General features: G+C 35.4%; 1 protein-coding gene across 3 annotated transcripts in view; it reads left to right on the top strand.

Moving 5' to 3' along the window:
• Positions 1–10309, top strand: part of ARL5A (ADP ribosylation factor like GTPase 5A) — a 35238-nt gene extending 24929 nt beyond the window's left edge. For 2 of the 3 annotated variants that reach the window (XM_023542954.2, XM_003405845.4), the window contains exons 5-6: positions 1834–1985; positions 5604–10309. In XM_023542954.2, coding sequence (XP_023398722.1) covers positions 1834–1985; positions 5604–5652 — 201 coding nt within the window. In that variant the 3' untranslated portion in view covers positions 5653–10309. The remainder of the gene's footprint in view (positions 1–1833; positions 1986–5603) is intronic. The other variant, XR_010322313.1, reaches the window with a different exon arrangement.
• The last annotated feature ends 5514 nt before the right edge of the window (positions 10310–15823 follow it).

Below are 15823 nucleotides of genomic sequence, written 5' to 3' on the forward strand. Positions count from 1 at the left end.
AACGCACACTAGCAAGAGATATTGAAACCTGGAAGATAGTAATTAAATTCTTTGGGAAGTTCATGTACTCAGTGATGAGCTCAGCCACATATCAACTATTGATAATTGTGCCATTTTCCATTTAGGATAAGGGAAAAAAATTGTATCCTTGATAATGAACATATGCTAGTTAAAGTCCATCCCTTCAGATTTTTGCCTTTTATACAGATAGATGAAACTAGTTGAACATAAAATCTTAAAACTGTTAACATTCTAGCAGTATCCCTTTCTGACTTCGCTACTCAGATAATCATATCATTAACTGTGTTAACATTAATACCTGTCACCCTACAAAGCAGCACATTATAATTAAAAGTATAATTAAAAGTCACTGTACAAAGTCATATAAAACATTTTGCATAACTTAACCAAATAAATGTACTACTAATATATATTTTTTTAACTTTAAAAAATGATAGACTTTATTTTTTACGACAGTTTTAGGTTGATAGAGAAATTGAGCAGATAGTATAGAGAGTTTCTGTATATTCCTCTTCCCCCTGACCACGGTTGCGTTCACGGGATACATTAAACAGTTGATGGACCAACTTAATATATTATTAACTAAAGTCACATTAGGGCTAACTCTGTGTTGCATAGTTCTGTGGGTTTTGACAAATGCGTAGTGCCATATATTCGACATTACAGTATCATACAAAATAGTTTCACTGCCCTAAAAATCCCCCCTGCTCTACCTGTTCATCCCCCGCCCCCATACCCCTTCCCTAGTAAACAGTGATCTATTTACGCTTTCTATGGTTTTGCCTTTTCCGGAATGTTATGTAGTTGGAATTATATAGTATTTAACCTTTTCAGATTGGCTTCTTTGTCTTAGCAGTATGCATTTAATGTACCTCCATGTCTTTTCGTGGTTTGATAGCTTGTTTGTTTTTTACTACTGAATAATATTCCAGTGTATGGATGTATCAGTTTATCCATTCACCTATTAAAGGACATCTTGGTTGCTTCTCATTTTTGGCAATTATGAATAAAGTACTATAAACATTCTTGTGCAAGTTTTGTATAGACATAAGCTTTCAAGTCATTTGAGTAAGTAGGAGCAAAATTGCTGGATTTTATGGGAAGACTTTAAGCTGCCAGACTCTCTTCCAAAGTGACTGTACCATTTTGCATTTACGCCGGCAATGATAGTTCTTGTTGCTGGTGTTTCGAATTGTCAAGTGTTTCGAATTTTAGCTATTTTAATAGATGTATGGTGGTAACTCATTGTTTTGTTATGAGCAAATTCTGCGTGCATGGTGCCAAGTAGAGAACTACACAGCTAAGAAACTATTGCAATAACCTCAGCCTTAAGTGGATTAGTAGTAGAAATGAGAATGGAAAAGAAGAAATCTTTCTTTAGCAATTTTTTAAATAGCTACATTTTCCGAGAGCTTTCTCATGTCTTTCACAGCAGCTCTTTGAGGTGAGGTAGGTAGGCTGTAGCACTAAGCTCATGGCACAACTAGGACTGTATGATTGCCCTTCTAGACCTCTGCAGGCATTTGAAGGTGTGACTTTTTCTAAATATAGCACTTAGGACCATAAAAAAAAAAAAAAAAAAACGGAATTTAGGATTGTAAAAAACATGTAAATCCATTCAAGTATACTTTTATTCATTTAAAATATATGGATGGTTCAGTTTTAAGATTACCTTCTAAGATTACCAGCAAATGAGTGTGAGGTGCTTTTATGTTGAGTAGGTTACTAAGACTGTAGAAAATATTCTGTTAACTAAGGTGGAAAATTTACGGAAAATTAAACTGGCCTGTACAATTTTGTTTGCTTTTATAGGACTTGAGGAAAGCCGGATTGCTGATTTTTGCAAATAAACAAGACGTTAAAGAATGCATGACTGTAGCAGAAATCTCCCAGTTTTTGAAACTCACTTCTATTAAAGATCATCAGTGGCATATCCAGGCATGCTGTGCTCTTACTGGCGAGGGGTAAGAATTCTTCCTCTTAGATTAACATGTGTGTCGCTTAAAAACATGTTTCTTCTTAAAATGAATAAATATTTAAGTCTACCATGTATAAAGAATTGTAAGGGCAAAACATAGCCCATGGTTACCACCAGAGTTTTTAGTATGGTTCTGTAAAGAGTAAAACACACAGCGTGCACGTAATACATACAAAACATACATGAACTAAGAGATGTAAGTATATATATGATGGTTGCTACAGGCATGCAGAGAAATGGAAGTGCCATGAAGAGCTAGAGAAATCAGGAGGCACTCCTTAGCACGATAGGAGGACTTATACTGTAAGAAAGGAGCTAATGTTGCTGAGCATGGCCTGTGTCTTGAGTGCTTTCCATATGGCGTCTCATTTAATCCTCTTAACAGCCCTGCAGACCAGTTGTTTTTAATTTGCATTTTATGAGTAAAGAAGCTGAAATATGAGAGGAGAGGATTCGTGTGTGAAACTAGTTTGGGGATACTCTCTTGCCACCAGTGTTGTCGAGAGGGCGTTGCTGGACGTTTTTAAAAAAATGAGTTAGAATTGGAGAGAGTGTGGTATATGAGGGTCCTTGGTTCTGGAATGAGAGATATGTGAATGTACAATAGAAATTCTAGTTACAATTGGAAATTGCAGTTGAATTTTGCCCTGGTGTGCTCAGGGAAACCTTGGTGGCGTAGTGGTTAAGTGCTACGGCTGCTAATCAAGAGGTCGGCAGTTCGAATCCGCCAGGCGCTCCTTGGAAACTCTATGGGGCAGTTCTACTCTGTCCTATAGGGTCGCTATGAGTCGGAATCAACTCGATGGCAGTGGGTTTTTTTGGTTTGGTGGTGCTTAGAGGTGAAAAGATTTCAAGAAGGAAGTAGTAGTCAGCATTGTCAAATATAAGTTCAAAGACTAGTAGGATGGAGAGAATACCATTGAATTTAACCATAAATGAGTAAATTCAGTCAGTCGGGTCAGAAGCAAATTCTGTGTATCGGAAAAGTGGATGTGGGTAAGTACAGTTTAAAGTAGATTTTTGGAAACAGTACTTTTGGGAGGAAGGGGAACGAAACAGGAGATGAAATAGAAGAGGTTAGAAACAGGGTAAAAAGCTAAAAGGAGGAGCAAGTTAAAGTAAAGTGGTTGTATTTTCAAAATATGGTGGCTCTGTATATGTTTGAGAGCCCAGAAAAAAGGACTAGCATTGAAAGATTCTAAACAGAGGTTCTAAATTTCAGGCATTAGGAAAGGGCAGAAGCTTAGGGCATAGAGGTGAGTTAGCTGAAGGACAGTAGGAGAAATTCTTTTTCTTTCAAGACAGTGGTGAAAGATGAACCACTAAGGATGCGCCATTGAGCTGAATCTCACTCAGTGAAATAGAAGACACTATTAGGTGCTGGGCGTTCCTGGGTGGTACAGATGGTTCATGCACTTAGCTATTAAAAAAAAGGTTGGCGACTCGGATCCACCCAGAGGTACCTCAGAAGAAAAGCCTAGTGATCTACTTCTAAAAAATCAGCCATTGAAAACCCTATGGAGCACAGTTCTAGTCTGACACAGGCAGTCACCACGAGTCAGATCAACCCAATGACAACTGTTTGTTTATTACCTAGCTTACAGCAATTTGGAAGAGCGTGATTAGAATCTTAGTAAGGCAAATCTGTTCATTAAAAAAAATCACATAATACCAATTGTCCATGTATCATTGTCTTTCAAAGGTCTTAAGCAAAATCACTGCTTATAGTACTGAATTTGGCAGTAATGACAAGTCATGTAGGATTGACATAAGTTTTAATTTATATATGATGATAATTGAGCAATTGTGTGGAAAAATCTGTCATTGATTAGGACAGATATTAACTCTGGCAGTTGAATTTTTAAAAGAATAAATTAATAGATGATGACATCTTTTCAACTCTTCACTCACGTGGACTTCTGTTTTCTGGGGAAATGTTTTCTTTCTCTTCTCAAGATCCAAATTCATGGTTTTGATATTGATCAGCATTTTGATTCAGTGGATTGGAGATCACAGACTTTGTAGTTAGGCCTGATTTTAACTCACCTGTACTGTTTGCTGAGTTTCCTCTGTAATATGGGAATGATTTCAATTTCAGTGTTGTAAAGACCAGTTCAGGTATAATGTATATAAAATGCTTGGCTTAGTTTCTTCTTTGCTGTTAGGTAACTACTGCTCGTTTAAAAGACAATCATCTGTTTACTGCATTGTCATATTTTTGTGTGAGTGAGTGTCTTTTACAATGTTAGAGTCATACACAAAATTTTGCATCTGTTTTTTTTAACTTAATGTTGTACAGTTTCTCCAGTCTATAAAAGCTCATCGTAGATTCTAGTTATTGCTGATATAAATCCTTCATTTTGTTGAAATGTGATATGTGTAACCATTTCTCTCTTGCTAAACATTTTGTTTCTTTTACCACAATGAACATCCCTTTTTGTATTTTGAACTGTGTTCAATTACCTGTTGTGTAGTGATAACTGGATGTTAGTAATGTGAGATATTTTATTTCCTTCTGTTTTTTTTACATGTAGATGTAACATACATATTATGTGTATTCTGTGTTTTAACAACCCTGTCGTTTTTGTCATTAGGTGCTGTCAAGTCAGTGCTGACTCATAGCGACCCTGTATGCAACAGAACAACCCTACTATGTATTTAACAGTCCTACTATATATTAAGTTCGATATTCTGCTTTTTTTCTTCATTTTTATCATGAGCATTTTATCATATCATGAAAATTTTTGAAAGTTTTTAATAATTTATTAAAATTCTTCTAGACATTTAAATTCTACTTTTTTCCTATTAAAATTCATTTAATGAATAGTATTATACATAAATCTGTGTGCATCCATGATTATTTTCTTATGATAGATTTCTAGAAGTGAAAAAAAGGTAAAACCAAAACCAAACCCACTGCTGTTGAGTCGATTCTGACTCGTAGCGACCCTCTAGGGTTACTAACGCTGTACATCTCTAGGGAAGCCAACTGCCACGTCTTTCTCCCATGGAGCAGCTGGTGGGTTCAAAACACAGACCTTTTGGTTAACAGCCAAGTGCTTTAATAGGGTTGAAATTTTATATATATATTGCATATTGCCAAGTTGCTTCTATAGCCATTCATTGTATAATTACTGAGCCCCTTTTATGTATCAGGCGGTGTTCTAGGTACTAGAGATACCGAGCAGAGAACCAAAAAGACACTGGTGGTGTGGGTATATATGAAAATATGATTTCACTGCAATAGCACCAGCATAGAATATTATTAGTTTTTAAATCTTTAATGTTTAAGTAAATGTAGAATTACGTCTTCTTTTAATTTGTTGTTCATAGATTTTCGGTAAGGAGCCTTGGTGGCACAGTGTTTAAGCACTTAGCCACTAACCAAAAGTTGGTGATTCGAACCCACCGGCTACTCCACGAGATAAAGATGTGGCAGTCTGCTTCCGTAAAGATTACAGCGTTAAAACCCTACGGGGCGGTTCTGTTTTGTCCTGTAGGGTCGCTGTGAGTGAGAATCGACTCGACTGCAATGGGTTTGGAATATTTTTGGTTTTTAGATTTTCACTTCAAAATTTAATCAAATGATTTTGTTTCTTTATAGATTGTGCCAAGGACTTGAATGGATGATGTCACGACTTAAGATTAGATGATCTCTACTGACCTCTTGTCACAGACTTTGTATAAACGAAGTGCTGGACTTTACCTGAAAGCTGCAAACATTAATGGTTTAGATATATTTATAATAAACTGATCTAAACTTTTTCTATAAGAAGAAAAATTAAGACCACTTATTTGAAAACAAAGATGAAGTCTCACCTTCCGATTTGCTTTCTCATTCGTTCCTTCCAAAGTAAGGTCTTAAAGCTGTGATTGACATTTCTCTCATAATGAATCCTCTCAGGACATTGTGTAGCCTGTGGTAAGTACAAAGGGAGAGGAAGACATTTTTCACTCTGAGAATTTTATTAACAGTATAACCCTCCCTGGTTGAATGTTGTTCTTTTCTTGTTCCATTAAGTCAAAATACAAATCAGCACAGATACCAGTTTCCAATATTTTAAAATGTAATGTTACTTATGAAAAGTATTTTGTGTAAGATCGCGTGTGTATTGTGTATATACCTCAAGTTCAAGTTAATGGCTTTGACTTATGTTCTGAAGAAAAGTGAATAACACAAAAACTAATAATATTCTTAATTATAGCCATAATGACATGAGTACTGGCATTGGTGGTAAGTGCCACTTTGAACTTTTCCCCTTATGTTCTCTGTATTATACTAATCAATTCCCAGAAATCATTGAGCTGCTTTAGAAGATAGAAAAGGAGAGGAAGAAAGCTTGACAGTTTGTACATGTTCTCTCGTTGATCAAATACCATACAGAAACATGTGATACAACTGAGTGGAATATATATCATATATATAAAATCCTTGGTTTAGTATTACTAATGGGCAGAATTGCACAGAGAGCAATTATCAAATTATTAACTTTATTGGTCCAGTGCCATCTATGTTACCAAATAAACTGTTAATTCATTAATCAGTCAATCATTAATAGTGATTAAAATTATCAAGTGATGTTTTTCAGGATTAATTGAGAACTGTTGTGTGAAAAATGTCTATCCAGAGAAGTAACATTCTATAAATATTATCAAATAATACAGCTAGAGTATTTTTAGGTATTAAATTATTTGTCAAGCATTTAAAGTGAATTTGAGATTAAAAGTAAAGAATATTTTCCAAGCAACAGCTATAATTTCTTATTTTGTAAGTTTCTTATTTTGATTTGAGATTTTTTATTTCCATTAGTTGTCTCCTATCTTCTTCCACCACATGAATACATGGTTTGACAATTAGAAGACACATGTTTATTCAGTGCTTTTAAGAATTGGGTTTAAAAACTGATTGATGTAATGTATTATTTTTACTAAAGTAATTTGGCCCATCTTTTATGTTTGCTTAAGATTTTTTTTCCCCAAGATTGGAAAGTTAAAGGTGTTTCTGTCATTACTGTTAACAAACTCATGCTTTAATGTGTTAAAACATTTTCTTGGGTATTCTACTTATAACTTCTTTGTCCTGGAAATCCGAAGACTAATCTAAATTGGCATGTTTTAGAATACTCAAGAAGGAAAAGTGACTACTTTTCATAGCAGCCTTTTAGATTTTGTGAAGATTTCAGCAGGAAATGGTAGCACATATTATAAACACTGACAAAACTTTGGAAGTTCATTTCAGTAAAATATAAAATGCTCAATATCAAAATCCAAGTGAGGCATGGGAGATCAGTATTTAATATTGGATGTTTTGTGTTTTATAATGCTTACGATGCAAGTATAATCTTTTAGTATTTGTCAGAATGCTTTTACAAAGGTAAATCCTAACTTACTAAGCTTTATTTATTCATATGATCTCAAGCTTTTTCAAATCACCATTAAAATTACTCATTATATATTTTGAATTCCTGTAAAAACCCAGATTGATCTTGTAGATGTTGCCGTTTCATCAGACATCTATTCTGTGAAGCAGCCCAACAAATGTGCACATTTTGTCCTTTGTCTTTTAATTTGAATAATCATGTGTTAAGTCCCTTGGGTTGCTGCCCCGTAAGTTCAAGAAGATAGCAGCACCTTCCCTTGTCATCAAAGTGTTGGCTAAAATTTATTCTTAATTGGATATATAAAGCATGCAACATGTTCCAGTTGCTTAGTGTAGTAGATTATTGATAAAACATCATAAGAATGCATGGAATCTTACACCACATTTACAAAGCTTGATTTTTGTTGTCGTTGGTTGTTATTTTCTACCCTTCCAGGCTAGGCGTTAGAAATAAGGTGGTACCTGTGGTATACCTGTATATAAAATGAAAATTATAGCTGGGGAGAAAAAAAGATTTAAATTCAAGTATGAAAATATCAAAATCATTTTGACAGTATTACTTCCAAATAGAGGAGACCTGGTAGCGCAGTGGTTAAGCGCTTGGCTTCGGAGAACCCCATGAATAGTCATATTGGCAATTTATATGTAGTATAAGTGGAATTAATTAAAGGGCAGTGTTTTTGGTTTTTTAATATGCTCCTTTTATGTGTAAAACATTGTATTTAGGGTCATTGTTCACGTCTTTGAACAAAGCATACCTCTATACATGCGGTTAGATTTAAATATCCTGTTTTTGGTACTGATTTTGAAAGTAGTAAAACTTCTCTTAATATCTAGATAAAAGTAACCATATACTACAAGCATTTAAATATATTTAATTTGTCATAATAGCACTTTTAAAGTATATCTTACATATTATATCAAGGGCTGTTATTTGAAATTTTCTGTTCTTTTTAGCTTTCTAACACCTTGACCCTCATGACAAAGAACATAATAAAGGCAGATAGGTTGGGGGAGAGAGGGAAGTGGATGGGGAAGTCATTTTCTTATATGACATTTTGCCTTAAGAATACAAAATGCTTTAGCACTGACCGCTGGCATTTTTAGTGCAGTTAAAGTGATTTTAGAAGTTTGACATGAAGTAGAGGGAAGAAGGTTTCTGTTTTCTGGCCCTTAAGAAGTGCCTAGTAGGTAGTTACAGTGGGATCTCAGAGAAGTGCAGGGAGCTTGAGGAAAGGCATGAAGTCCCTGAGATTTTCTTTTCCTTTTTGTCTGAGTGTATAGTATTAAGATGCCTAGAAGTGGGACTCTGTGTTCCTCTCTCTTACAGGCACTTTATGTTTTTTGCTGTGACTACAGCAACCACATACAGTACAGACAACCTCAAAAATCTGTTTATATTAGTGTAAATATAAAAACTGTAAACAGCTTTCTCATTTGCTCTGCAGGCATTTTTAGACTATATCTCTAGTATGCGTTACTTTCTGTATAGGGGAATAGCAGCACATCGTAAATTATTTGTGGAATTTGGGGTTGTCTTCTCTCAGTTGCCCAGTGATGTGCTGGTATCAGTCCTTTTTTCAGGGCTCAGTAGAGACAAGGTTTCTTTATATGACTTTGACCCCTCCTACTGTCCAAATATAATACGGAACTCCTTTTCTTGTTTCAGGATTGGCCTTTCCATATCTAAGCTGTCCCTTACTCTCCTCTGTCTTCATTCATCATCAGTGAAGAGTTGTTATCTCAGTCTAAAAAACCTGTTGCTGTCAAGTCAATTCCAACTCACAGCAGCCCTAGAGGACAGAGCAGAACTGCCCCATAGAGTTTCCAAGGAGCACCTGGTGGATTCAAACTGCCGATCTTTTGGTCAGCAGCCGTAGCTCTTAACCACTGTGTCACCAGGGTTTCCTATCTCCGTCTAGAGGTACTCTAAATTTTGCCTATACCCATTCTTTTCCAACCCACTAGTTTCTAAGTAGGTTCTCTACTTCCTTGCTATCCCAGCACCACTGGCTTGATACATTGATTTGGGCTTTGCTCATTAGAGAGCATTATTAGAGTTATTGAGTCCATCAAAAGGCCTGTTTGCTTCATGTACAGCATATAGATGCCAGTAGTCTCACCTAATCTTTTAATTATACTGTATTTGGCATTTTAATGTTTCTTAATTTTACCTTCATCTGCCGAGAAGTAGATCCAGAAAGATAAGGAAACTACCTGGACTCTGCACAGAGGGGATTAAGTTATACGTGTATTATCTTCCCAGCACCAAGAATAGGCTGTGTTTTGAAGAATATCAATGTGAATAATTTAGGTTCATAAAAAGATGACAAACTATATGTTGTGTTTGACCCAAGGCAATCCTTAAAACCGTTGCCCACATTCCATTTTTCGCCCTCATGTTTACTTAACAAAAATAAGCATTAGATGTCTGAGGGAATAAGTAATGAGGAGCCTGTCTTTACAGATGGGCTTTAAAAGACATCAAAATAATCAGCCATCATGTGTTGACTTTTTGTAGACGTGGTCATAGTATAGAAAATATTCTTTAAAGCTCTACGTATACAAAAATAAAGTTTTTGTATCATGCTCCCTCAAAGAATGTATAGTAGATTATTTTAAGACTGTGATGATGGAGCAATGGAAAGAAGGCTTAGAATTTGAACCTTTGGATGCTGAAAAGTGACTGCTAAATGCTAAAATTGTATATGGAATTGTGAAGACCTACAGCTGGGATAGTTATGCAATATTTCTTAAAAATCGTCTAGCCCTTATGTATTGTTCTAAAAACTAAACTTTAAATCTTTATCATGTTGCCTGCTAGATACACTGTTTGGTAGAAAATCTCCATAGTCTGTACTCAAGAAGTGCCTAAAGTTGATTTGTGATCATTTCTAAGTCCATCTAATAAATAACATGTGTTTTCTATAGTACTGTACATGCTTGGCTTACTGACACAGCCCTGAGGGTTTCTAAATCACAACTTGTGCTTTATTTGAATAAAAAGACTTGAAACTGAAGACACCCCATCAATAACCCTCAAACCATAGTTTAAAAAAGCATGAGTGAAACCAGTTTGTTCCCTTTCCTGATACAAATATTCCATGATCCTGGCATTAGTTAAGGTGGAGACTAGAAAACTGAACTCTATTCCTGTTTTGTTTTTAAAATAGTTTTAAACACACAGAAAATGATACTGTGTATTTGAAAACTTTAATAAAAGTTGCTGCTTGTGTTAAGAGTAGCCTCTTAATTCTCCTCAATCTTTGTGTTTAGCCATTTTGAGTGTCACATCATTTAGGTCTTGAGCCATTTCATATTCGTATGTATGCTGTAATCCCTCCTCTTTGTTTAGATTCTACTTACAAACCGAAATATTTGATAGAACCTTATTTATCATTTATCCATTTTTTTTTTCACTGACCATAGAGTGACTGTAAACTCTCGGGGCAGAGACTCGAGTATTTTTTCAGTGTTACACAATTGTGTTCGTACTATAAATCATCTTGCATGGAAAGTGAAAAGTTTAAATGATTTTAGATTGTTATAATGTATATTAACCCCTTTTCCCAAAGTCCTTACATTGGTGATACACAGAATTTCTCTGATTATTGTTGCCTCTCCTGGTTGCTGCCAGTTAACAGTTGCTGTCAAGTGGATTCCACCTCATGGCAACCTCATGTATATCACAGGAGAACTGTGCTCCATAGGGTTTTCAGTGGCTGGTTTTTCAGAAGTGAATCACCAAGCCTTTCTCTCAAGGGTAAGCTTGAACCTCCAGCCTTTCTCGTACTAGCCAAATGTTTAACTGTTTGCACCACCCAGGAGCTTCCTTTTGGTTGCTGCAGATGAAAAAAATATATGCTAATCATTTTAATTTGTACTTAAGGTACATTTTGCTAATCTTACTGATTTTAAATATGGCATATTCTTGTAAATATTAATCTTATATACTTCCTAGAGAAGCCTAAATCAAATCATGTTCCAGTAATTTTCTTTGTATAAACACCCCCTCAAAAAAAAAATTAAACTCTGTATATGAACATAAGCCTCATTTAGTACAATAAACAAATTAGAAAATCTTTTGAAAATTTTTGGATTTGTTGTATTGCAATTTCTAATATAATAAAAGATTTTCAATCAAGCTTTGTATGCAAGAAAAGGTGGAAATTTTGTCTTTTATTTTTTTATTTATTATATAAACCTGTGTTTCTCTGTATCCCAGGAAAATTTCACATGCCGATAATTTTCCAAGAAGTGAGGACCTTAGAGCACTTAGGTGCTTTCCTGTTTCTTCAGTGCTGATGTGTTAGGTACCTAGGGAAATAATGCTTCAGGGCCTTCTTGACAAGACAACTTCACAGATGGTTGGAGGATGCTTATGTTCGTGCTGAGGGGGGAAGAGAGTGGCAGGTTGGAGTGGGTGCCTTTCCACTGGTAAAAGCAATGCAGTCAGCTGCTTTGCAGATAGGCTACTTTATTTATAACTATTAATAGTTTTGTGTCCATAATTGACTGAGATATCAAGCTCCAGAAATGCAAGCCATTGAAGTGACCAGTAATAGGACCTTCTTTCGTAAACTTGCTGGTAATGAAATAGAAGAACGATGTCAAGGTATGTCTGGGGGGAAGTGACAAGATTTTACTGGTGAATTTCTGTATCTAATATGTAAATTACCTTTTTAAAGTTACATGCTAACATGGGCTAAAGTATTATCTCTGTTCTATGTTTTGAGTAAAAAGGAAAAAAAAACTCAAATTGTTACTCTATTATGTACTATTATATATACCTTCTCTTTAGAAGGGGTTAATTATAATTAGTACTCACACCTCTGTGTTGTCAGTGTTTTCTCTTCTGGTGTATTCTGAATGTGTGTTGACTCTTTGTGGCAGCTCTATTAACTGCCCAGTGCTGCAGTCTGCCATGGCAATTGAAAAGCTATGATGGCTCCATTAGGCAAATGATAAAAAGATTGCCCTAATCTCTAGAAATCATTTCCTAAAAATTAGTCAATTAGTAGAGAACTTTGTTTTTTACCTCCAGATATTTGAATTGGACGTGAGCCTGATAAATTGTGACCAGTTTAGGTGATTTGCCTTAAAATGTGAGAAAAGCCCAGTTATTTTAAATGACTATTTAAAGTGAACATTGATGAGAATGGTGGATGATAAACAGAAGAAAAATGAATAAATAAAGTGGAGTGGGAGAGGGGTCACCCCCAGACATGTGCGTACTTGAATATTGTTTTTCTCCTCTCTTCCTGACTGTTAAGCTTCAGGAAGGCAGTGACCATGGGTGTTTGTGTACTCAATTTCTGTCTCTCAGTGTTGAGCACAGGCCCTGTTATGTAATGGGTGTTCAATCTATATTTGTTGATGCATGAATGAGTGAACTATTAATTTTGTGAGTTTTTCTCTCATCATGGACAAATTTTTCTTACATAGTTGTGATTGTAGCATACCAAAAAACCCAAACCAAACCCATTGCCATCAAGTCGATTCTGACTCCTAGCGACCCTATAGGACAGAGTAGAACTGCCCCATAGAGTTTCCAAGGAGCACCTGGTGGATTTGAATTGCTGACCTTTTGATTATCAGCGGTAGCACTTAACCAGTATGCCACCAGGGTTTCCGATTGTAGGATACATCATTTAATTCTGCCTTGTTTTAACCAAGGGATTCAAGCTGAATCTGTTTTTCTCATTAGTCCTTGTACTAGAAACCAGACATTCAATACATACTTATTTCTTTAAAAATAACCTAAAAGCATCATGCAGTGGCAAAGAAATACATACAAATTTTATTTATTTGAAATCTGTGGATCTGCATCTAGGAATGTTAGTAACACACCACAGTTTGTTGTAAAACATACTCAGGAAAGATACAGCAACTCTATTGGGAAAAAAAATGAATGTCTTCTTCATCTCTAATGTCCTTCTTCAGTGGAATATCCTCTGGAGTATCCTCTTATTATTAAATAACCTTTGCCCTTTGAAGTGAATGAGATTTTCACAAAAAAATCACCTCTGATGGTCATTTTTAATGTCTTTGTTAGGATCTGTGTCATCTTGATTGAGATTCCATGAATTGAGCTGTTCAGGTGACCAGGTATTCACATTATTTCTTGCTTTGCATTCTAGCAAATTATTCTGTATCAAAAGACATGTTCATTAAAAAAATTTTTTTGAAACAGTCCCAAAGTTTGGATACTTTATTCCACTGAGTGCATTATCTTAATGGATTTATCTTGTGTTTTACTGTATTTACTATATTATTACAAGGAATATTGCGATATCCTGCGTTTAAGTCTTTTTTAATATTTATGGTTATTTCTTTTGGTAGAATCCCGGAAGTGAAAACTACTGGATTAAATAGTATGATTTCTCTTATTTTATACATTCAATAATACTGTATATTTCTATTTAAAAAAAAAAAAAAAACTTTCCAGATTAATAGACTGTGCATGTTGTTTTGTTTTGCACCTATATGATTATTAAGACTGTTTTTCTATATGTTTCAATTTCCTCTTAATTGTTTTTGTGCTTCATTCGTTAGTGGAATCTTAGTGTTTTTCTCATGAATGAAGCTTTTTATGTAATAAGTATATGAGCCCTTTGTCATGTTCATGCAGATTTCTTTTCAGTTTGCTCTGTACATTTTTTAAATACACAGATATATAGATGTCTTTTTTCTAATTTATTGTACTTTAGATGAAGGTTTACAGTACAAATTAGCCTCTCATTGAACAGTACACATACTGTTTTGTGACATTGGTTACCAGCCCCATGACATGTCAACACTCTCCCTTCTTTAACTTGGGTTCCCTATTATCAGCTTTCCTGTCCCCTCCTGCCCTCTAGTCCTTGCCCCTGGGCTGGTGTGCCCCTTTAGTCTCGTTTTGTTTTAATGCGCCTGTCTAATCTTTGGCTGAAGGGTGAACCTCAGAAGTGACTTCATTACTGAGCTAAAAAGGGTGTCAGGGGGCCGGCCATACTCTTGGGGTTTCTCAAGTCTCTGTCAGGCTAGTAAGTCTGGTCTTTTTTTTGTGAGTTAGAATTTCGTTTTATGTTTTTCTCTAGCTCTGTCTGGGACCCTCTGTTGTGACCCTTGTCAGAGCAGTCAGGGGTGGTAGCTAGGCACAATGTATTTATGCTGGACTCAGTCTGGTGGAGGCAGTGGTAGTTGTGGTCCATTAGTCCATTGGACTAATATTTCCCTTGTGTATTTGGTTTTTTTCATTGTCCCTTACTCCCAGTAGGGTGAGACCAGTGGAGTATCTTAGATGGCCCCTCACAAGCTTTTAAGACCCCAGATGCTACTCAACAAAGTAGAATGTGGAACATTTTCTTTATAAACTATGTTAAGCCAATCTAAGCTAGATGTTCCCTGAGACTGTGGTTACCACAGCCCTTAATTCAGTCCCTCAGGGAGTTCAGATGTACCTATGGAGCTTCCATGACCTTGCCTTGGACCAGTTGTGCTGGCTTCCCCAGTATTGTATACTGTCTTACCCTTCACCAAAGATACCGCTTATGTATTGTCTATTTAGTATTTTACCATCCCTACCTCTCCCCGCCCTCGTAACCATCAAAGATTGTTTCTTTTTGTGTGTAAACCTTTTCATGAGTTTTTACAGTAGAGGTCTCATACAATATTTGTCCTTTTGTGATTGACTTATTTCACTCAGCATAATGCTGTCTAGATTCAACCCTGTTGTGAGATGCTTCACAGATTCATTATTGTTCTTTATTGTTGTGTAGTACTCCATTGTGTGTATGTACCATAGTTTGTTTATCCATTCATCTGTTGATGGGCATCTAGATTGTTTCCATCTTTTTGTTATTGTGAACAATGCTGCAGTGAACATGCATTTTTATATGTCTATTCGTAAGATGGCTCTTATCTCTCAAGGATATATTTCTAGTAGGTGTTTTTTTTTTAACATAAAAAATACATATTTTTTGACTGAGAATAGAAGACAATAAACAAAAAAATTAAAATCACCCATTGTTCTACCATTCCACTATCAACATTTTGATGTGTGTGCATGTATGTATATATACTCATATTTGTGTGTATACTCCATATTTTTAATATTTTTAGTATGCTTTGGATATAAAAAACCCATTGCCTTTGAGTCAATTCTGACTCATAGTGACCCTATAGGACAGAGTAGAACTGCCTCATGTGGTTTCCAAAGTGTGCCTGGTGGATTCGAACTGCCAACCTATTGGTTAGCAGCTGTAGCTCTTAACCACTAGGCCACCAGGGTTTCCAATAGAATTCTAAAAAGCCCTGTAATTTTTCCATAATATAAATATCTCTTACATACAAAATGTTGTTTTAATGGATATATAGTATTTGAATATGTCATTATTTAGCCTGTCTTCTGTTGATATATGTTATTTCTTTCTCACCATTAAAAACAATACTATAATTAACAT

The sequence above is a fragment of the Loxodonta africana genome, chromosome 6, assembly GCF_030014295.1.
Source record: "Loxodonta africana isolate mLoxAfr1 chromosome 6, mLoxAfr1.hap2, whole genome shotgun sequence".
Lineage (NCBI taxonomy): Eukaryota > Metazoa > Chordata > Mammalia > Proboscidea > Elephantidae > Loxodonta > Loxodonta africana.